The sequence below is a fragment of the Corvus kubaryi genome, unplaced genomic scaffold (assembly GCF_017639235.1).
Source record: "Corvus kubaryi isolate FWS band 111438036 unplaced genomic scaffold, C.kubaryi_AGA036_p1.0 127, whole genome shotgun sequence".
Classification (NCBI taxonomy): domain Eukaryota; kingdom Metazoa; phylum Chordata; class Aves; order Passeriformes; family Corvidae; genus Corvus; species Corvus kubaryi.
In genome coordinates this window covers 1740192-1760487 of record NW_024580662.1, presented here as the reverse complement: position 1 = coordinate 1760487, position 20296 = coordinate 1740192, and the positions used below count along the sequence as shown (strand labels likewise).

General features: G+C 51.4%; 2 protein-coding genes across 6 annotated transcripts in view; both read right to left on the bottom strand.

Annotated features, from left to right (window-relative positions):
• POLE (DNA polymerase epsilon, catalytic subunit) overlaps window positions 1-13543 on the bottom strand; it is a 31715-nt gene extending 18172 nt beyond the window's left edge. For all 3 annotated transcript variants that reach the window (XM_042024088.1, XM_042024099.1, XM_042024109.1), the window contains exons 1-22: window positions 13298-13543; window positions 12732-12812; window positions 12608-12652; window positions 12377-12469; window positions 11691-11845; window positions 10934-11075; window positions 10552-10632; window positions 10189-10296; window positions 9666-9776; window positions 9307-9392; window positions 8485-8604; window positions 7605-7737; window positions 6878-6991; window positions 5902-6114; window positions 5032-5139; window positions 4226-4354; window positions 3312-3414; window positions 3071-3217; window positions 2337-2482; window positions 1423-1571; window positions 955-1047; window positions 155-299 (exon numbers count right to left, since the gene is read on the bottom strand). In XM_042024088.1, coding sequence (XP_041880022.1) covers window positions 155-299; window positions 955-1047; window positions 1423-1571; window positions 2337-2482; window positions 3071-3217; window positions 3312-3414; window positions 4226-4354; window positions 5032-5139; window positions 5902-6114; window positions 6878-6991; window positions 7605-7737; window positions 8485-8604; window positions 9307-9392; window positions 9666-9776; window positions 10189-10296; window positions 10552-10632; window positions 10934-11075; window positions 11691-11845; window positions 12377-12469; window positions 12608-12652; window positions 12732-12812; window positions 13298-13528 — 2733 coding nt within the window. In that variant the 5' untranslated portion in view covers window positions 13529-13543. The remainder of the gene's footprint in view (window positions 1-154; window positions 300-954; window positions 1048-1422; window positions 1572-2336; window positions 2483-3070; window positions 3218-3311; window positions 3415-4225; window positions 4355-5031; window positions 5140-5901; window positions 6115-6877; window positions 6992-7604; window positions 7738-8484; window positions 8605-9306; window positions 9393-9665; window positions 9777-10188; window positions 10297-10551; window positions 10633-10933; window positions 11076-11690; window positions 11846-12376; window positions 12470-12607; window positions 12653-12731; window positions 12813-13297) is intronic.
• A 3321-nt stretch (window positions 13544-16864) lies between these two features.
• On the bottom strand, window positions 16865-19988 carry LOC121662665 (testis-specific gene A8 protein-like). 3 transcript variants are annotated; one of them, XM_042024061.1, is made up of 3 exons: window positions 19379-19988; window positions 17713-17890; window positions 16865-17219 (listed from the first exon to the last, which is right to left on the bottom strand). In XM_042024061.1, exons 1-3 carry the CDS (start codon window positions 19964-19966, stop codon window positions 17161-17163), a joined length of 825 nt encoding a protein of 274 aa, XP_041879995.1. In that variant the 5' UTR covers window positions 19967-19988; the 3' UTR covers window positions 16865-17160. The 3 variants fall into 3 exon arrangements, with proteins under 3 accessions (XP_041879995.1, XP_041880006.1, XP_041879985.1); XM_042024072.1 differs by having other exon boundaries at window positions 17728-17890; XM_042024051.1 differs by lacking the exon at window positions 16865-17219 and having other exon boundaries at window positions 17275-17890; window positions 19379-19987.
• Window positions 19989-20296: the final 308 nt, after the last annotated feature.

Here is a 20296-nt window from a genome sequence, read left to right as displayed (position 1 = left end):
TCTTTCTCCACTCAGATGCTCTCCAGGGCCATCATCCCCGACATCTCACTCACTACATGGGAAGTGGAGATGGAAAAGGGGCTCTCCCCACTCATCAGCTCTCTACCTCCTTTTCCCAGGCTGCAGAGCTGGCCTAGACAGGTGCCAGACTCACCTTCACCAGGATGTTCAGCATGGCACCTGGGTAAGAGATGGTCACTTTTGGCTTCTTGATATTGGTTGACTTGATGACGAAGTTCTCTGGGAAGCTGTTGGGAAGGACACACCAAATCCCATCGGTATCCAGTTCCAGAGGTCTCCTAAGGAAGGAAGGCTACTGTCAGGAGCAGAGTGGATGACAGATGAGGATCAGCTCTGTGTTCCCCCATGAAGACAGTAGCAGCCTGTTGCATCTACTCTGTTCCCTTCTGCAAAGCAAACCCTCAAATTCAATACAGCAGTGTCAGGAATCTGAATGCTCCTAGAATCAAAGAATCACAGAGCGCTTGAGATTGGAAGGGACTTTAAAGCTCATGTCAATCCAACAACTCCTTGCCATGGGCATGGACAACTTCCCCTAGACCAGGTTACTCCAAGCCCTGTCCAACCTGGCCTTGAAACCCTTCCAGGGACAGGGCAGCAACAGCTTCTCTGGGCAACTTGTGCAGGGAAGAATTCCTTCTGAATATCCCATCTAACCCTGCCGTCTGTCAGTGGGAAGCCATTCCCCCTTGTCCCATCACTCCTGGCCATTGCCCAAAGCCTGTCTCCAGCTCTCTTGGGAATCCCTTTAAGCACTTAAAGGAGCTCTAAGGTCTCCCTGGAGCCTTCTCTTCTTCAGGATGAAAATCCCCAGCTTTCTCAGCCCTTCCTCATAGGAAATGTGTTCCATCCCTCTCAATACTCGAGTGTTTAACATGTTCCCACACCTGTCCTAGAAGCAGACAGACCTTCCCCAGCTCAGCACACACTCACCCAATCTGCTCGATCAACTCTCTGGCCTGGGTGATGATATTTGCCCCTGTGAAGCAGACAATGCCAGCCATTTCCATGGAGTACCAGCGAGCTCTGTGAGCAGAGGAGTTACAGTTAAGATCATTACATGATCCCTCCAAAACCCAGCTATGGAAGGGCAGGAGGATCTCTAGGGGAAGGAGGGCAAGAAACACATCAACACTGGGCCTTGGAACATTGTTCTCCTATGAAGTCCTCTACTTACGATGCTCCAGAAAAGCTGAAAACCCACTAACAGACAAGATTCCCATCATTTAATGTCTGGTAAGAGTCTCCAGGATGAGAAGTAATGGGTAGAAGCAAGAGGAGAGTGTTACAGGCAGGACCTACTCTCATCTTGGTGTTTCAGGAAGCGACTACCTCACCAGGACAATCCTGGTTTACAAGGGTCCTCTCTAGAGGACCCTGGATGGCCCAGGGGAGACTTACCCCTTCCGCATGACATATCCATAGAAGGAGTTGAGGATGCACTTGTGGGCCAGCTGCAGGGAGTCATAGAGGATCTCCATGTTCTTGCAGCGTTTCACTTCAGAGGCATCTCCCACCTCCACTGCTGCAGATAGCTTCTTCTTCCACACCTGCATGCCAAGGGCAGAGTCAGGACAATTCCACATATCACTACTGGTAGCACCCAACTGGTTTCCAGTCAGGCCCAGTATAGCATTGCAGCTCTACAGGAGTATCTTTGCTGAAGATCAGCATCATGAGTCGAACATCCCATTTTCTTTTGCAGCACGGGAGGGGTTGGCCAGAGGTGCTCTGTCACTTGTCAGAAAAGACTTGTAGCTCCCACCATTGATCAGAATTCAACCAGCATCAGCTGTGCTGCACCATATGTGTGCAGGGAAGAACGCAATACGCTGTCTGCTGCAATCCGTGATGCCTGGCTAACAGCAGAACCACCAGTGTAGAAAAAGCCTCTCTGCTAGCCCTGGGAATCATGGCAAAAGAGGCAGCTGGGAGGAACTGCAAAGCAACAGGCTCTTTAATTAACTCTGCCAGACACAGAGCCCCAGGGCCTCCTAGAATGGTTTGGGTTGGAAGGGATCTTAAACGCATCTCATCCCACCTCCTGCCTTGGGCATGAACACCTTCTACTAGACGAGGCTGCTCTAAGTCCCATCCAACCTGGCCTTGGACACTTTGAGGGATGGGGCAGCCACAGCTTCTCTGGTCAACCGGCGTCTTACCTCCGTCACAGGGAAGAGTTTCTTCCCAATAACTAATACAACCCTGCTCTCTATCAGTGCGAAGCCAACAGAGTAATTCTCTGAGGTTTTCAGCAAGGCACAAGAGGTGTCCAGGCTTGGCAAGAAAATTTGACCAGCACCCAAGCTTGATACCTTGTGCAGCCCCTTGAACTCATATCGGCGGTCCCGGAATGCTCGCACTGTGTCCACATAGAAAGAGTTCTCTCGTTGGCAGATGGTGGTGACTCGCTCCTCCACCTTGGTAACATGGATCTTCTTGTATGCCTTGCGGCAGTAATCTGGTTAAGGGAGGAGGAAGAGGGAGGTTCTCAGGGATGGGTGCCCTGCTACAGAGGGATGGGCACAGTAGGGATAGGGAGGCAGGCAGCTAAGCATAAGGCATGGGTAAGCAGGGGAGAGTCCTACTGCAAAGGGGGAGGAAGATCCCAGTATGGAAAGAAGCAGCACCTCTTCATGGAGGTGGAGGGCAAGGGGGAAAACAAACTAATCATATGGCCCACCTACAAACCCAGGCTTTGCCTCCAGCCAACTGGGTGGTTCTGCTGGACAGCATCCCTCCAGGTGATAGGATAATGTGATGTTTCCCTTTCATTAACTGGCTTTAATTAGCAACCTTACAAAAAATTGAGCCATTCATATTTCAGCTCAAATCTGTGGCTCTCCAAGACAAAGGGAAACACTGACAGAGGTAGCAGTGCCTGGCTCCTCTTAGGAAGCACGCATGAGTCTGTTGGGATCCTGGAGAAGTTCTGAGACCAGCCTGACCTCACCCCACAGCCCTAGGAGGGGTCACTACTGCTGAACACCACTCACAGTCCAGGTTGCAAAACATTGCCAGGATCATGACCTTGATTTGTTTTTTTTACCTGCCAGGCGCTTTTTCTCATACTTGGCTTGTTCTTCCTGGGAGAGCTCATGGAAGGCACGGGGTGGTCCATCAGCGAACAAGGGAGGGAACTTCTCTGACTCCAGCTGCTGCTGGATACGGTGATACTCGCTGCGGCTGGCAGGCACTGCAGAGAAGAGCAGTGATCAGTCTCCCAGGCGAGAAGCAGGAATGTGGCTTAATCTCTGTGGGCTGGACTACATGGTTCTTCCTGTACTTACTGAACTCTCCTCTCCACTGCCATGTCATCCGGCGCTGGCAGTTGGCACCCGGCTTGTTGAAATCACAGGCAGCACATGTGGCCTCATCCACCATGGCCGAGGGCTGGATGCGGTAACAGACACACAGGTGTTAGAAGGGACAGGTCCCCAAATGAGAACTCATGCCAGAACAGGTGCTGAGTGGCAGGAGAGCACAGGTGTGAACATCAGAGATGGTACTCAGTGAGTTCCCCTTTCCAGAGCCTTTCAGGAGCACACACCCCTCAAAACAACAGCTGGGTTTTTGGGAAGAGTTCTAGCTAAAGCTGTAGCTGAGTCTCTGAAGACCTGTGCATCCACAGAAGGACAATAGAGCTGGGGAAGTGGCTGGAGCACAAGTCTGATGAGGAGCAGCTGAAGAAGCTGGGGGGCTCAACCTGGAGAAAAGGAGGCTCAGGGAGGGCATTCTTGCTCCTACAACTCCCTGACAGGAGGGTGGATCCAGGTGGGGGTCAGGCTCTGCTCCCAGGGAACAAGTGAGGAAACAGCCTCAAGTTGTGCCAGAAGATGTTTAGGTTGGATATTAGGGGAAAATCCTTCACTGGAAGGGTGATCAGATGTTGGCACAGGCTGCCCAGAGTGGCATTCTTCTGAAAGGATTAAGCCATGTGGATGTGCCACTTGGGCACATGGGTTAGTGGTGGTTTGGCAATGCTGGCAGAGTGGTTGGACTCAATGGTCTTACAGGGCTTTTCCAACCAAAATAATTCTGTGATTCCACAATTCCATGGCAGCTTGACCAAATTTCACACCCAGCCTTATCTGCTTCCCCTGCCCTGTGCAGAAAGCTCAGCCCTTGCTGTTAAGGGGATCCAGAGGAACCATCAAGGTCATCTGGAAGTCAGATTAGGAGAGACAAGATTGATATTACCCACCTGCAACCTGTTGGTCAGGATGATGTTGGGGTACATGGCCCCCACATCCAGATGATAGATAAGAGGACACTCAATTCTGTTGGGAACATCCTTCAGGGAATTCAGTTTGACCTTGATTTCATCACAAACCTGTGGTGAAATAAAGAGAAGTGAAACTAGGACAGGAAGGAGTTAATGAGCCAAATACTTGTTAAATTTGGTTCTTCTTCACAGGGACACCTGCCACAGGCTCTGGGGATGGATCTAAAGGATCAAAGGAGCGGATGAAGGACTCCTTGACCACTGGTACTTTAGGTTTTGATTTGAACCTCCAGGGCAAGCTTTTCTGTAGGGATACCTGGAAAGTAGGAGCAGCTGCTTCCTAAATATGACTTGATCAAGGACCTTTTCAGTGCAAATGGGTTAATGGAGACAATGGCAAAGACCACAGGTTCCCAGTCTAGTGCTGCCCTCCAAGAAACTCCAAACTTTGATTTGGAGAGGGGCAACCTGCACTTTTGTAGCTGATAAGAAGTGGGGAACAAGAGGAACAAGAGTGTTTGGGATATCTGAGGGGTCTGCCTTCTCCCTAAATTCCTTCCCAGCTCTCTCAGAGCTTTGCTCCTGGTTGAACCTGTGATGGGAAAAGCAGGAGCTGCATTCCTCAGATGGGGCAGAGACCCTCATCCCCAGGCTGGGCTGCAGGACTCAGCCTGTAGATGGGCTTCTTAGTCTCTCTTTGTTGAGCATAAACCAAACCCAAACAAGACTTTTAGAGCTGCAGTCCCAGTTTCCTGCCCAGGTCAGCTGTGCTGTGGGTGCTCTACCTCCTGGAAGTTGGTGACCTGATTCAAGGGCAGACCCTCCTCCTCCTCGATGGCGTGCTGCAGCGTCTTCTCCACGTGCTGCACCAGGAAGTCAAAGGCAGCAGGATTCTACAGGGACATGGAGATGGCAGTGAGGCCATAGGTAGCTGTCCCTGGCTGCAGGCTGGCAGGTCCTACCCTGCACCCCTGTCCCTGCTTGGCTTGGGAATCTCTAGGCTGTAAGGGACATGTTGAGGCACTGGGGGAGGTGATGGAGGTTAGCAGTCAAATCCAGAAACAGGTAAAAGACCCTCAGGAAGGCTTCACAAGAAGCTCAGTTTGGAAGAGAGGACAGGACCCCAAGCTACAGAGGCATAACTTCCAAGAACCACTGGCTGAAAAACTAGCCCAAAACCCCATTTCACCACCATCCCCTGCTGTCAACAAGCTCTGGCATGCTTCCAGTATGTGACACTTGCTCTCCCAGTGCAGCACAGATGGCCACTTAAGAGACCTCCTCCCATCCCATCCCATCCCAGCCCAGCCCAGCCCAGCCCAGCCCAGCCCAGCTTCAGGTAGCAAGGGTCTCTTGGAGTTTGCCAAGCATTGGAACAGGCTGTTGAGCCAATGGTGAAATCACCATCCCTGGAAGTGTCCAGAAAACATGCAGATGTGGCACTTGGGGACATGGTTTAATGGTGGCCTTGGCAATGCTGGGTTAACAGCTGGACTTGGCAACATCAAAGGGCTTTTCCAACCTTACTGATTCTGTGATTCTAGGTGCTGCCCAAGCCCAGCAGGGACACACTGGAGATGCCAACAACAGTGGAAGAGTCATCCCTCCCCACCATGGTGCTCCATGAGGACAGGGCCTGGCTGCTGACCCATTACCATTTTGAAGCGGCAGGGAATGTCGCTGCGGAAAACCCCAGATTCCAGTGCTTCCACGTGGCCTCCCACGTAGGTCTCCGAGTCCAGCACATGTCCATCTTCTGTAAGTTTGTTGAATTCCTGCTCCTGCTTATTGGGGAAGATGATGTTGGCATGGTAGGCCTGAACCATCAGCAGTGCCTCACACAGTGTACCAGATCCTTTTCTTAACACCTGCACAAGAGAAACCAAAGCTGGTTTAAAATTCAAAAATAGTAGATTTAGATATTAGGAGGAAATTCTTCCCTGTGAGGGTGGTGAGGCACTGGACTGGCACAGAGAAGCTGTGGCAGCCCCATTCCTGGAAGTGTTCCAGGCCAGGCTGGATGGGGCTTGGAGCAATCTGGTCTAGTGGAAGGTATCCCTGCCCTTGACAGGACGGTGGACGAGATTATCTTTAAGATCCCTTCCAACCCAAACCAGTCTGTGATTCAGCAGAAGTGCTGTCCCAGCACTGGCAAGACTGGACTGTCACAAAATGAGCTGGACAGCTTCAGTTGGTGACACATCTGCAACACCACTCCACCGTCAAGTGCCTTAGTCAGCTCAACCAGGTGGGAACAGTTTCTACATGCTTAGCATCAACAACTTCCCAGCCATCCTCCCTACAGCTGACAACAGCCATCAGGAGACCCAGCTTTGCATGGCCATGACTGCAAGTGAACTTGGCTGAGCATGGCACATCAGCCATCCTTTTGTGCTCCAGCCCTGCACTGCCAAATCTCAGGTATCTTCTTCTTATAGAAAAACCTGTCTCCAAACACCCCACAGCTGTAGGTGAAAGGAGTAGCCTCTAAATCCACCCTCCTTTCCTCCCTGCCACACATGCAGAGTGTCTAGGCAGTGGGAATCAGATCTGTGGCCAGAGCATCCCTGCAGCATGGGAGACATGGCACTTCACCCAGCAAAGAGATCATCATTTTGGGAAAGCCCGCACCTCATCAGGCTCCATGGGAATGATGGTACACAAGGCAAAAATGAAGGGATGCACATACTTCATATACATGTAGTAAGTAGCAACGGCATCAGACACTGAGTAGGTGGCCAGGGTCTGTCAAGGAACGAGAGAAGCAAATTAATCCCAATCCCATGTGACGGAGTGGCTCAATAACAATGATCTTTCATTGCTTCCTGCTGGACATTCTCACATCAGCAGGAAGCAGGAAAAGGTGTATTTCTCCATAGCCTAGGTTGTAAAGAATAATGTGTTTGCTTCCGAGGTCATCCTGCTTTAGCTCTAATCAAGCAGCAACATGTCAGCTCTAACTGACAAGGAACAGGGAAGATGAGCTGAAGGCAAAGAATCCACCCAGTTTGGGTCTCAGGAAGCTGCTAGAGGCCTCAGCAGAACCTCCTGCCTGTGACACCCGGAGCACTAACCCTCTCCTGTTCCCCCAGCAGGTCTCAGTTCTTTGTGGTGTTTCTGATTTCAGTGGTGTTTTTCACCCCACACTGATGTAAATAAATACAGAGAATGTACAGTGAAATGCCAGGGCCAGAAACACTTCAGGGGAATCCTGTTCCTTCTCCCTGTGAGCTCTAAGGCATTGAAAGTCTGGAGAGACAGATTCAGTTAATTTCTCAAAATCCACTTTAACTTACAGACTCAGTCATAGTGCAGCTGCTCTAGGCTTGTTTCTGCATAGAGCACAGGGAGGGAATACCTGAGGCTCCTCTGTGGCCATCCGGCACATCTCCTCAGGGTCCAGCTCCACTGGATCGTAACCCAGTTTTGCTTTAGCTGCTGCTTTCAGGTTGTGACTTCCCACTGGGAGGTAACTGTCTCTCTTCACCCACCTGGACCAAATCAGGAAAATATCAGTTTGTGCAGAAAAACCAGCCCTCACCTTCAAAACAGGCTCAAGATTGGGAAGGGGACCTCAGCTACCACAGGGACCTCTCACTAAGGACAGCTCAGCATCCAAGAACAGTGGGGTACAAGGCTGTCCAACTTCAGCTAGCCCAACCAGAACAAACCCCACTGTCCATCCCACCACCACTGCTCATAGTTTCCACCTTCCAGCTCCTTCAGTGGCTTTAAGATAAATATTTCACCACTGGAGAAGACCCCACCAGAACTGCAGGGACATCCAGCTGTACTCCAGAGCCCAGACTCCTCCAGGGGGGAAAACCCACATAAAACTCCAAAGTTCTCTCTTTTCCCATGTGTCCTTTCCTCTTCCATCTGTGTCAGGAGGCTGGTAGGTGGAGGCTATAGTCCCCTTCCCTGCTCCAATGGCTAGATCTTAACCCACTCCCTCTCCCTTTCTCTGTCCTCCCAAATCAGTGATCAAACACCCAAGGCTGCAGGACAAGAGTCAGCCCTGGGAGCCCTTCAGGAGAAGACTTGGCACCACCTGTGGGACGCAGCATGCCAAGGGGAAGAAGACAACACAGAAATGGATTATTGCACAGCTGAAGAAGGTGACACAAAGCTTCCAACAGACAGAATGTAATAACAGTATTCAAATACAACTGTAGGTATTTTGTCTGAACTGAAGAGATAAAGACAAAGCTATGTGGTAGAGGGGCAGCATTCGGTACCTCAGACAGTCCATGTGGATACACTGGGATGCCTTGTACTCTCCCTGGCTATCCTTCTGAAACCCAATTTCCTGATACATATTAATTCCATGAGCTGCTGCTCTTGCTTCCACAAAGGGCCTGGGGAAAAAGGCAGTGTGAAGAGAAGGATCAGAACAGCCATTTTCCTGCATTCCAACAATGGTTCCATGACCACTTTGTTACAAACTGCCTAAAGAATTTTTCTTGTGATTTATCTGTGTATCTGGTCACAGGGAACACTTCCTGCAGGACAAGTAGACACATCATTCCTGGAAGTGTTCAAGGCCAGGTGGGACTTGAAACAACCTGGTCTATTGGAAGGTGTCTCTGGTCACGGCAGCGTGGTTGGAGCAAGATGATTTTTAAGGTCTCTTCCAACCCAAACCATTTTGTGGTTCAAGAGGCAAACCTGCTTGCTTGTATCCTGCATCTGTAGGGGGAGGCATGTGGTCTCTCTCCCCCTGCTTCCCCAGGCTTGTCTGCACACCTCTTCCAATATCCTCCATGTCTCTTTTGACACTCTCCCTGCTCTCCCACGACTGGGCTCATCCATATGCTGACATTCCCACATTGCCAAGGGTTTAAAAGCAGCTCACACAAGTGGATGGGATTCTTCAGAAAGTCCTACTGCCAAGCCAATGATCACAGGATTTGGTGAGGTGCAGGACATGGCCACTCTGCATGTGGCCACATGGCTTCCCCATACTGTCTGAACTATGGAAGGATGTTGAGGATGGGACCTGACCCTGCCCTCTAGCTCAGGTGACACCTTGACAGTTTAGTCATCATCCCTGATCTTACCAGTCAAAGAAGTCTCCGTTGTATGTGACAATGATGGTGGGTTTGGTCTCCTGGACATGTTCAAACCATCTCTGGATTAAATGAGCCTGGGATGAAACAGAAAAGACATGTATTTTAAGGAACTTCATTTCCTCCACAGAGAGGCGGTGGATACCACCACACAGTTTGTTCCACCCTTCCCCCTTCCTCTGCACCTAGCCTGAACCTGACTTCTCTTACCCTTATTCCCAAAAAATGAAAGCACAAGCAGCCCTGCTGGATTTACCATGTTCCCCAGGAAGGCAATCTGCCAGGGAATGAGCTCTCTGGCCAAGAAAAGCTCCAGGCAGGTAAAACTCTGCAGAGCAGAACTGACTTACCTCATCTGGTTCATTGAAGACACAAAATGGACCCTCATACTCTGGCTTGGGAGTAAACTCAAAGTCTTCAATGTCCTCTGAGACAATCTCCCTGTTTGTGATCAAGTAGCCCTGAGGAGATGATAAGGAGGCAGTGAGGAGGACTGGGGTAACAGGCAACTCAAAAATGCTGTCCAAACAATGGGATGCTTTCCTCTTGAAAGCCAGAGCTTCTGTCAAGGAGGAACAACATTTTGGGAGTCATCCATTGAAGCATCATTGACTATCAGAAATGGAGGCCATGGAGAGACAACATGGGATACCAGTGTTGTCTCTCTCCCACAGAGAAGCACCAGCAACCTGGGCTGGGTTCCACAAAATTCGGTTTCCTGTGCATCACCCAGACTTTAATGCCATTCCCACAGCCACACATCATACAGCTGGCAGCATGGCAAGCCTGGAGCCAGCAGGATTGGAGGAGAATGCTAGGCTGCTTCCTGGCTTTACTGCCCAAGCCTGAAGGAAACCACCCTGGTATCCTTACCTGCCCATCAATCATGTAGGAGATCATCATGATCTGGTCTGTGTCTGCATCAGGAAACTTCAAAGGGAGTTTGGTTGTTTCAATATCAAAGGCAAGAACAACAGGATCCTGGGCAGGACCAAATCCATTAGAAAATATTCCAGAACTTGACTTGAAGGGTGGTTCCCATAAAACCCAGTGTTGGCCCAGTAAGTGAACTAGAACCTCCCCATTAATCATTTTAGTGCTTTATGAACCCAAAAATCACTACCCAAGCCCAGTGTTCCCCCTGCCACCACCATGGTTTTACACTGGCAGTGTGTCAGAAACCAGTGGTGGGGGGTACACATCTGCACAGAGGACACTTGCTGGCCCAATGCTCACCGGCCGCTCCACAAGGTCATCTCGGCGGATGATTTCAGGGGGGTAGGTGTTGCCCCAGTATCGCACGTTGTACCAGTGAGCCTGTGGAGAGATGAGGGTGGGCAGTGCCTTATGACAGGGCCACATCCCCATGTCACTGTCCAGCTGCTGGGGATGGAACTGTGGCAATCACAGGCCGCCCAGAAGAAAGGCTCCAACTATGGCCATGCATTAATCAGTTAGCTTTTCTGTGTGCCATTAACTAAGGAGAAGTCCAGGAGAACAGAACTGAGCTCTAGACATGAGCTCATTGTCACCAATACTTTTGTAAAGGTGTTGGAGAGAAAAAACTCTTCTGCATTTCAGGAGTGTGACTTGGAAAGCAAAGCTCTTCTCTACTCACCACATGGATCTTCAGGTCGATGGAAAGGCGAACATGGTAGGGCACATCATACTCCCGCATATCCACAATGTTGTCCATCTGGTTGGCAATTTTTCTGGAGGCTCCTTGCTCATCTGTGCTTAGACTGCCCCCACTCAGAGCACTGGAAGAGCAGAGGGAAGCAGCTGCCTTACCCACGTGTCCGTCTCCCAGGACGCCCAGTGGCACTGGTGACACCGGCAGCAGGAGTCAGGGACAGGAGAGAAACAGAAAACGTTGGATTATTTTTGTCTTGATCACAACTAGAAGTAAGGTTGCGCATTGCCTCTCTGGATCCTTTCACAGGGAACAGGTAAACTATTTGACAGGCAGCCAGAGATACCACCACATCCCATCCCATCAGCTCTGGGACCTCTTGATGTACACCACAGAGCTGGAAGGACCACCCTGAAGATGGGTGACAGAGAGGCAGAGCTGGGGTCAGACGCAGGCAGGATAATACCTCTGAGGCCAGCTGGGAAATAATCAAGAGGGTCTAATTATTAAGTGGGTGGTGAGGCACTGGCACAGACTGCCCAGAGAAACTGTGGCTGCCGCATCCCTGGAAGTGTTCAAAGCCAGACTGGACATGGCTTGGAGCAACCTGGTCAAGACGAAGGTGTCCGCAGGTAGGTTGGACTAGATGGCCTTTAGAGGTCCCTTCCAACCCAAACTATTCCATGGTTCTATGAATTATTAACATGAGAGACTGACTGAATCCCCTACGGGGAGCTCCCACCTTGACAGCATGGCTGTGTAGACGTCACTCGCCTGGTCCTGCTCCCTGTTTTTCCTCACAGCAGGAGAGATCTCCTTCCGCACCTTCACCAAGTCCTCCACTGTGTTGAAGGACAGCTTGATGTAGTTCCTCTTCAGGCCCACCAAGTGGTTTGGCTGCAAAGCAGCAGGAGAATGGCAGCTCAGGGATGGGCACCATGAGAGAGGGATGGAAGGCCAACAAGACTGATGGAGGTGGAAGGATTGGCCAAAAAAGAGGTGCTGATGGGTGGGACAGTAAAGCACCGAGGAGAGATTCTGGTGGGTGTATCAAGAGCACAAGAGCAGCACAGCAAGAGCCCAGCTAGCCCTACTGCTTGTGCAGGCACCCACAAGTGGGATTTACCCAGGGAAAAAGATGAAGAATGGATCAAACATGAGCAGCATCCCCCTCCTGCAGTATGCTTCTTCCTCCAACCACTTTAATTCCAGAAATTAATGTCCTGAACACATTGTCTGAAACAGCTGATATGTTCAAGGAGAGGAATGTAATTACTGCTGATAAGCAATTAGCCATAATAAACACATTTCTGAGATGCCACAGCAGCACCAGGAGACTTAAGCATGCTGCTTTCTCTCCCTGCTCATCCCTTCCTACATCACTAGAGCTGTGCAAGGTCCAAAAAACCCCCACAGAGGGATACAGACCAGGTCCAAGTCCTCTTTGGGGACAGTTTCCAGCTTTGCAATCTTCCCTTGGAACTTCTTGGAGAGGAAGGAGGACACTTCCCGCTCACAGCCCTGTCAAGAGAGCCGGGGGCTGATCAGTGCGCCCCTGTCCTTGGGAGGAGATCATCCCCAAGCAACCTGCCCAGGCGGTCTTGAGCTCCCCAAGATACTGTCTCCTTCCCTGGGGAGCTCAGCCCTGCCCCTCCTCACCTTCTGGGTGGCGATGTAGAAGTAGGGCTTGTAGGGTAGGGCCACCTAGGAAGAAGCACACAGACGATGGTGACAGATTCCCCTCCTGGAACACCGAACCCACTTGGTCCCTCCCGGTACCAACCTTGAAGCGGCTCCCATCCTCCTGGATGAAGTAGTAGTCCACTGCGCTCACCGACCGCCGGTCCTCATCCAGCACTTCCGTCTGCCCATGGGCACGAGGACTCAGCAAGGTCCCTCCATGGGACTCCCCCGGGACCCCACCATGGGACCCTTTCTGCCCGGGGCTTACCGGAGGTCTCTGTGCGGGACTTCCCTCCCCGTAGGGCCAGGGAAACATGGGAGGCCCAGTAGGGACATTGGGCCTTCACCCCCGAGTCGGGTCGGGGTCTATCTGTGGGAACCTCCTCGCTCGGCCCTACCGTGGGTCTCCCCAGGGGACTCCCTTCCCCACGCCTTATGGGGGGTATCTCCGTGGGACTCCTTCTACACCCCGGGCTGTATAGGGGGCCTCCCCATAGGACCCCTGCCCCCAGCCCTACCGGCGATAACTCCGTGGGACTACCATCCCTGGTACGGCTGGGGTGTCTCTGCGGGAAACCCCTCTCCAGGCCCTATCAGGGGTCTCCCCAAGGGACCTCCCCGTGCCCCATCTGTTGCCTGCTCGCCTCCCGCCGCGCCGGCCCGTACCGGGTGCATGTTGATGAGCCAGCCCGTCCGCTCACCGGGCTCCGTGGGCCGCTCGAAGCCGAACAGGGCGTCCAGCCGGTCCGTGCGCTGTGCCCGCTCTAGGCGCTTGAGCGCAGACAGCGCGGGAGCATCGTCACGGCCGGAGCCCGCGCCGTCCGCCGGCTCCCAGGGCCCGCCTGGCCGCCGGCCCCGCCGCGCTGTCTCGGGCTCGGCGCCGTCCCGCAGCCCCATCCCGGCCGGCCTGGGCCGCACGTCAGCGGAGCCGCGGGAGGAATTTCCCGCTCTGCACCCAGTTCCCGCGAGAGCGAACCCCGCACCGCGCCCCGTGGCGAGAGCACCAATCAGAACGCGGCGTCGCCTCCCCCTGGGGCACATCCCACCAATGACAGGCGGAGCTCTCGCCCCCCGTCCCGCCCCCGACGCGCGCCCCCGCCCTTCCGCGGCGACCCGGGCGGAGCGGCTGCCCCGGAGCTGCGGCGGCACCGGCTGCCCGGCTGCAGGTTTGTCCCAGCCCGGCGGTAGGGAGGACGGCCCAGCACACCCAGCGGAATCCTCTGTCCAGCCGCCGGAGCCCCGGAGCCGGGTCCTGCCCCGGCCCAGGATGTGCCTGCTGCTTTCCCCGTTGTGGATTCAGGCAGCAGCAAAGCTGAGCATAGGTCCCAGAGGCATACACACGGGTCCCAGAGACACATACGGACGCAGGCACAGGACACTCAGGACTCACGGGCACCAGATGCACAGACGGCCACCTGCAAGATACTGCTGTCATCAGCACCCTGCACAGGACCCACATATCAGGAAAATCCACAAACACCAGAGGTTTATGTCCAAGAAGGAGACAGATGAGTCTTCGACTTTATTGGAGAAAAGGGAGAGTGCATTGGGGCACACACCCCCGTGGTTTTCTCTCTCGAGGTTTCGGAGGATGCAGCCTCCCTTTTATCCTAACTCCCGGCCGCATGTTGTCCTGTTCCTTTCCCCATTGGCTGAGGAAGGTGCAGCCTTTCCGAACTGCCTATCCGATATCCCTTCTTGAACCTGTCATTTTACCCCAAAGTTCAGAAACTCCGGCTTGTCTGTTTCAGGCGTCAAGCTGTCAGGGCTCTGCAACGAAACTGCTGCCCAAAGTCAGTAAAGACATTAAGACCCATTTCAAAGACGTTAACACCCATCAAATTGTTTGTGAAGACATTAGCACACATCTTCCTTCTCACACATCACACCCCAGCCCCCATTCCCACACCCCTCCCCGTGTCTGGTGTCCCCCCAGTTCACACATTCAGCAGTGGCAAAGCCCAGGCTGATCCTTCTAGAAGGGCCAACCCAAATGGTTTTCTGGATAGCCCATGGATTAGTATGTCCCCTTTGTATAGAAAATCACGCTATGAAAAGGGAGTGTCCATAAAGGAGACGCAGATGTTGGAAATGATACAAAGTTTAAAAAAAAATGAATGTAACTTTAGTCAGGTTTGTTTGCCTTTGTCCAGGGGAAAAGGGAATTGAAGTTTCTTTTCAAATGACTCTGTTTCACCGGCCGAAAACTGATGATTTTAGCACCTACGTAGATTGGGAGTAGCCAGCAGACACACAGATACCAACAGATGAGTAACCTTCAATGGACATTAACGAACATCAACCATCAACCCCAGACACTGCCCCCGGCATGGTGAGAGACACCTGGTCCGGAAAAGACTGATAAGCGAACCAAGGAATGAGGACCAAATTAGCCTCGGAGGTGAAGAAATCTGTAAGCAATAGGAAACCAAACACTACGAACTGCATAACTTGGGACCAATGAACATTGAATCAATGAATTTCTATGAGGTTTGACTGTATAAAGTATGGGGGAAATCTAGTAAAATTTGTGTCATGGAATGATTTTCTCTGCATACCCGGGCAATGTGTGGGTGGAATTATTTCTGTTACACATCCTGGCCAGATTAAAGTCATGCCTTGATTCTCTAGCACTAAAAATATTGTTGGAGAGTTTTTTGTTTTTCCTGCAGTTTCGGTGACACATTCATCCTTTCTATTTGACCTGAGTTCTGAGGGTGCCAGGAGGTATGGAGGTCCCACTGAATTCTCAAAGCAGCCATAATCCTTTGAAGGATCCCCCAGCAAAATGAGTTCCCATGTCCGAGTCCACTGCCTTCACAATCCCATATTCAGAAATCATTTGTTAACTGATCAAATAAGTTGCTGAAGCAACAAGAAACGCCACCCTACCAGCCGGCATACCACTACCGGAGGATATTTAAGCCCTCTGAAAGGAATGACAAAGAGGTGTCTTCACAAACTAACTGTGGGCCTGATGGTAGATAAAGCCAGATACTGAGAGGTGAAAGAAGCAAAGGGAGGAACCATAAATTCCATAGGAATTCCACTAATTGACACAGACTGTTATTCACTCAAGACTGTGCTAATCCCTGGATTTAGAGAAAAAGAACAGAGACACAAGGAAAAGAATAGGGGTGGGGTACACCTTAGAAAGGGGATTTGTATTAAGCGATTTGGGAAGTCTGTACCTCTCAAGTACCTCAGCCAATGGGGAAAGAGAGAAGGATATGCGGCCAGGAAATTAGGATAAAAACAATATGTGTCCTCCTAACAATATGAGAGACCCCATGGGAAATGCCCATGACCTCTCCCTTTATTTTAATAAACAGAACTCCTCTGTCTCCTTTTTGGACATAAACCTCTGGTGTTTGTGGATTAATTTTCCTGACACCTCTTGCCCAGGGCATCTCAGCAAAATACACCCGACATCCTTGGAAAGGATGTCACTCCCCCTCCTTGCAATCTCCTTTGTAGTCTGCCTATTAGCTTTAGCCAGGCACCCCTCAATAGCTCGTTTTGCTAAAAGAAAAAGACCCAAAGCAGAACATCTTGAGGAAGGTCTCTGCCAGTCCTCGAGAGCCCCAATGACTCCCCCCATGGAGTTGTTTTAACATTTGCAGGGTCAAAGCTCCTGGCATCTACTATTTACTGTACTTTGTAAATCAGTTCTCCCCTCTTTCTTCTGCCCCACCACTTTTAATTATCTCCAACTCCTATGGTGGGAAAGACAGCAGCACCACCACTATTACCGCAGGCCTGAGCCCTAGGGTATATCACCGTGTCCCGCAGCCATAGGGAGGAGGAGGAGAGAAGATCCAGCAGGCAGGAATTGTGCAGCAAGATTGATTTATTTAATTATTTTACAAACTCTTTTATAGACTTTTTTCTTCATAGTCTAATTGGACAAAGGATCAGCCACCCCTTGGGGTGATTGGCTAAAATCCTAAAACATCCATTGTCAAAATATTTTCTACTGTACCATAAACAAGACTTTTTGAGGTTGCAGGTGGCTTGGGTGTTTACATAACTCTGCTACCTCTTCTGTGAGAGAGAAAAGTCTCTCACGGACTTAGAAAATAGCAAGAAAATCGTTGCTAGCGGCATTTTTGTATCTACAATTCCCCCTTTTTGTTTGATAACAACTCTACTATTAATCCTAAATAGAAATTTACATCAGTTATTAATTCTAAATATGTCCTTAAGGCTTTAACTATCTGACTCCATAGCAAGAAATTTAAAGTTCAGTCTCTGCTTGTGGAAGGACCATCCCAGTCTCTGCTTGTAGAAGGACCATCTGCCTGACGGTCGACATCTTGGTCATCGTCAGAAGAGTCATTAGGCTGATGATCTACATTCTGGTCGCCATTTGGATGTTTGGTGTTCTGGCCATCATTTGGAGGTTGCCTGTTCTGCCTCTGGTGCCGTAGGTCAGGGCGAACGCATTTTGCAGGTAGCCACCATACCCCAGTATAACGCAAGCATACCCATGACCCCAAACAATAAGCTCATGCAGGCCTTCCCACTGGTTAGTAAGTAAATGCTGTGCCCAGACTTTTGCCCGGGGCAGCTGTCTCTCGCCTGCAGACTGCAATGAGAGAAAATGATTCAAAATAACAGGATTATTTGAATTCTGTAAGGAGATTAGTTGTATACAAAGCTTTTGCTAGTCGGCTTCAGTAACCAAATTCAAAGGTTCCTGTGAGAATCATTCAAAAGCCATGATAACAGCACTTAATCCAACTGACTGAGCAGAGCCTGACTCAGATTGGTAGGTTAATCAATCACTGCAAAGGCAGTGTAGGATACTATGCGCCCTTACGCACAGTGACCCCTGATAAAAATTTGTCCCAATCCATACACCCCAAGCTGCCAACACGTCCCGTCCCCAAAGGTTAAGGGAAGTGGTAGCAACATAAGGCCTAATTGTAGCTGTGTGCCCCTCTGAATCCTTCACCATCACAGGCCGTTCGCTTAAATAGCTCTGTGTAGTTCCTCCTAATCCTGTGATGGCCGATCCCACTGGGATAAAGTCCACGAGGGAGGCCACGCAGAGAAGGAGATGATAGTTACATCAGCACCCGTATCAATCAAACCTTGAAGCTGAATCCGGGGTGGACGGGCGTTCGGCAGGATCAGGGTACATGTCATCTGTGGCCTTTGGTCAGAGATGTCTGCAGTCCAGAAGGCCTGCGGAAGTCCCGTAGATCCACTGCCGTTATCTTCGTGAGTTGGTTGTTCTATCCTGGGGACACAAGACTTAAAAGGCACTAATTCAGCAAGACAGGTCTTTTCAGGAATAGTTACAGGGGGTTTTTGCGTGGAGACCATAGCGCAAATCTGACCTTTAAAGTCAGCGTCAATAACTCCTGAGTGCACTAAGATTCCTTGATGGGCAACGTCAGGACTTCCCACCAGCGTCGCACTGGATCCCTGGGCTAAAGGTCCATATGCATCCAAGGGAACCTTATAAATACCGCTAGAGTCTAAGACGACTGCGGCTGCGGTGTGGACGTCAAACCCGTCTGATCCCTGGGTGCCGTCTCTAGGGTGGCTGGGTAGGCCTGTGCCTGTACCTGTGCCACTCTCTGGGGGAGCAACTGCATCGGAGAGCAATTCCCCCTCCTTGCACCCCGGCAGAAGTTTCCCAACAAAGGCCGACCATCAGCATGAGTCTGGGATCTACAACAGTCCGAGCAATGCCCTGGCCTGCCAACACCTCTTGCACTGGGGGATCGGTGTGTTCTCTTCTCGGCTCGGCTTAGGCCGCTTCTGTTTTTTCGCCTGTTTTGGTTGCTTTGGTTCACAACCAGAAGATGCGTGAACAGGCTGCAGGAACATGGTCAAAGCAGGCCTTTTCTGGTTCCCAGATCCCACCTTAGCACAGGCTTCGACTATGTCTGTTACCTCAGGATCCCCTGGCAAGTCATCTATGATTTTTCTGCACTCTTCATTTGTGTTATCTCTCACTAACTGCCTTAACAACATCTGCCTTAACCTGTCATCCTCAACCTGCTTCTCGAGAGAAGCAGTGACTTTCTCTACAAAGGAGAGGAATGACTCTGATTTCCCTTGAACTATTTCAGTATATCGCTTTCTGGGCGCAGACAACTCTATGGTTTTCAACAGGGCAGCCATGCCGACCTGTTGAGCTTGCTGCAGGATGCTAGAAGACAAAGTACCCTGTAGGCTGGGATCAGAGAAGGGACCAGTCCCCATCAAAGCATCCATTCCTGCTGTCCGTCTAGGATAGGCAGCAGGGAGCTGCATATTCCCTAATGCAGCCTTGTCAGCCAGCTTTCTCCAGGTTTTCTCAAAAACTGTAAATTGTACAGGTTGAAATAGAATTTGACCTAAGTGTCTGATATCAAATGGAGAAAGCAAATCTGTATTTATCACCCTTATTATCTGCATAACCTCAGCAGAACCTAGCCCATATTGTGCCACCTTGGATTGCAGATCCTGGGCAACCTTCCAAGCAACTACCTCATGCTTCTCATGCTCCCCTGAATTTGGGAGAGCCTTATACACTGGGAAAGCTTGGATCTCCCCTTTTGGGGAGTCACTACCATCCTGAACTTCTGGCACAGCCTGTGGATGAAGTGTGACAGCTTCTCGGTTACCTCCAGAATCCTCAGATCTATTTGGCATTCCAAGTGTTTCCAATAACCTCCAGTCACCCTCCTCCAATGCTCGCATCTTAACTGACTCTAAGAAGTGATTGTAGTGGGTCGGACGCACTGTTACCGTGCAGTCCTGAAAGGTCCAGGGGCGAGACCGGCACAGCCTTTTCCTTTGCTGCGTGGCTACAGCCGCCTGACAACCTGGGGGCAGAACCTCATCTGCTTCACTGCCTGACAATGAGTCATCAGGCAAAGGCAACTCTGAGACGCTGGGAGCGAACAGAGATGGACGGAGAGGAGCACTTTGGCTAAGTTTGCTAGAGCCAGAACAGAAAGCACAGACTACAGTTGGCTGCGCTGCAGTTTGAACAGCAGCTTCTTTATGGGAGGTCGTGTCGGCCGGTCCCGACCGAGCCGGTACTGGAGCTGCTGCCGCCGTCTCTGGGGCTACAGCCGCTCCCGGCACTGCGCTAGGCCCTTGCTCCACGGCCGTGCTCAGCACCGTGCTCGTCACTTGCTCTGTGCCGGCGCTCGGTGCCGCTGCCGAAACCGCTCCTGTTTCGCGCTCCCCGGCCGCGTTCGGCGCTGCTGCCCCCAGCCACCGCTCCGCAGCCGCCGCTGCTTCCGGGTTTTCCTGTGGCAGCGCTACTTCTGGGTTCGCCGCCGGCTGCGCCGCTTCCTGGTTTGGAGCCGCGTCTCCCGCGGGCGGCATGGGCGGTGCCGGCAGCGCGGGCCCAGCATGCCCCACACGGCAGGGTGGCTCTGGCATCAGCAGCAGCCGCTCTAACAAGCTGAGCAGGTCCTCCATCCTTTGGGATAGGTTCGGTAACTCTGTCAGCAAAGGCAGATGCTGTATTAAAAGGTCGATGGCTCGGTTCTACGACTGCGCAGAACAGTCCAGTGCCAAGGAGGGCAGCAGACCACACCCAGGCAGTCTCGGTTCAGTCTCGCCTGGCGCTACGCTGGCTAAGAAGTTAGATCCAGGTGCATATGCAACCGGGCTAGGAGCTGCTCTGGGGGTCCAGTTCACTAAGCCGCTAAT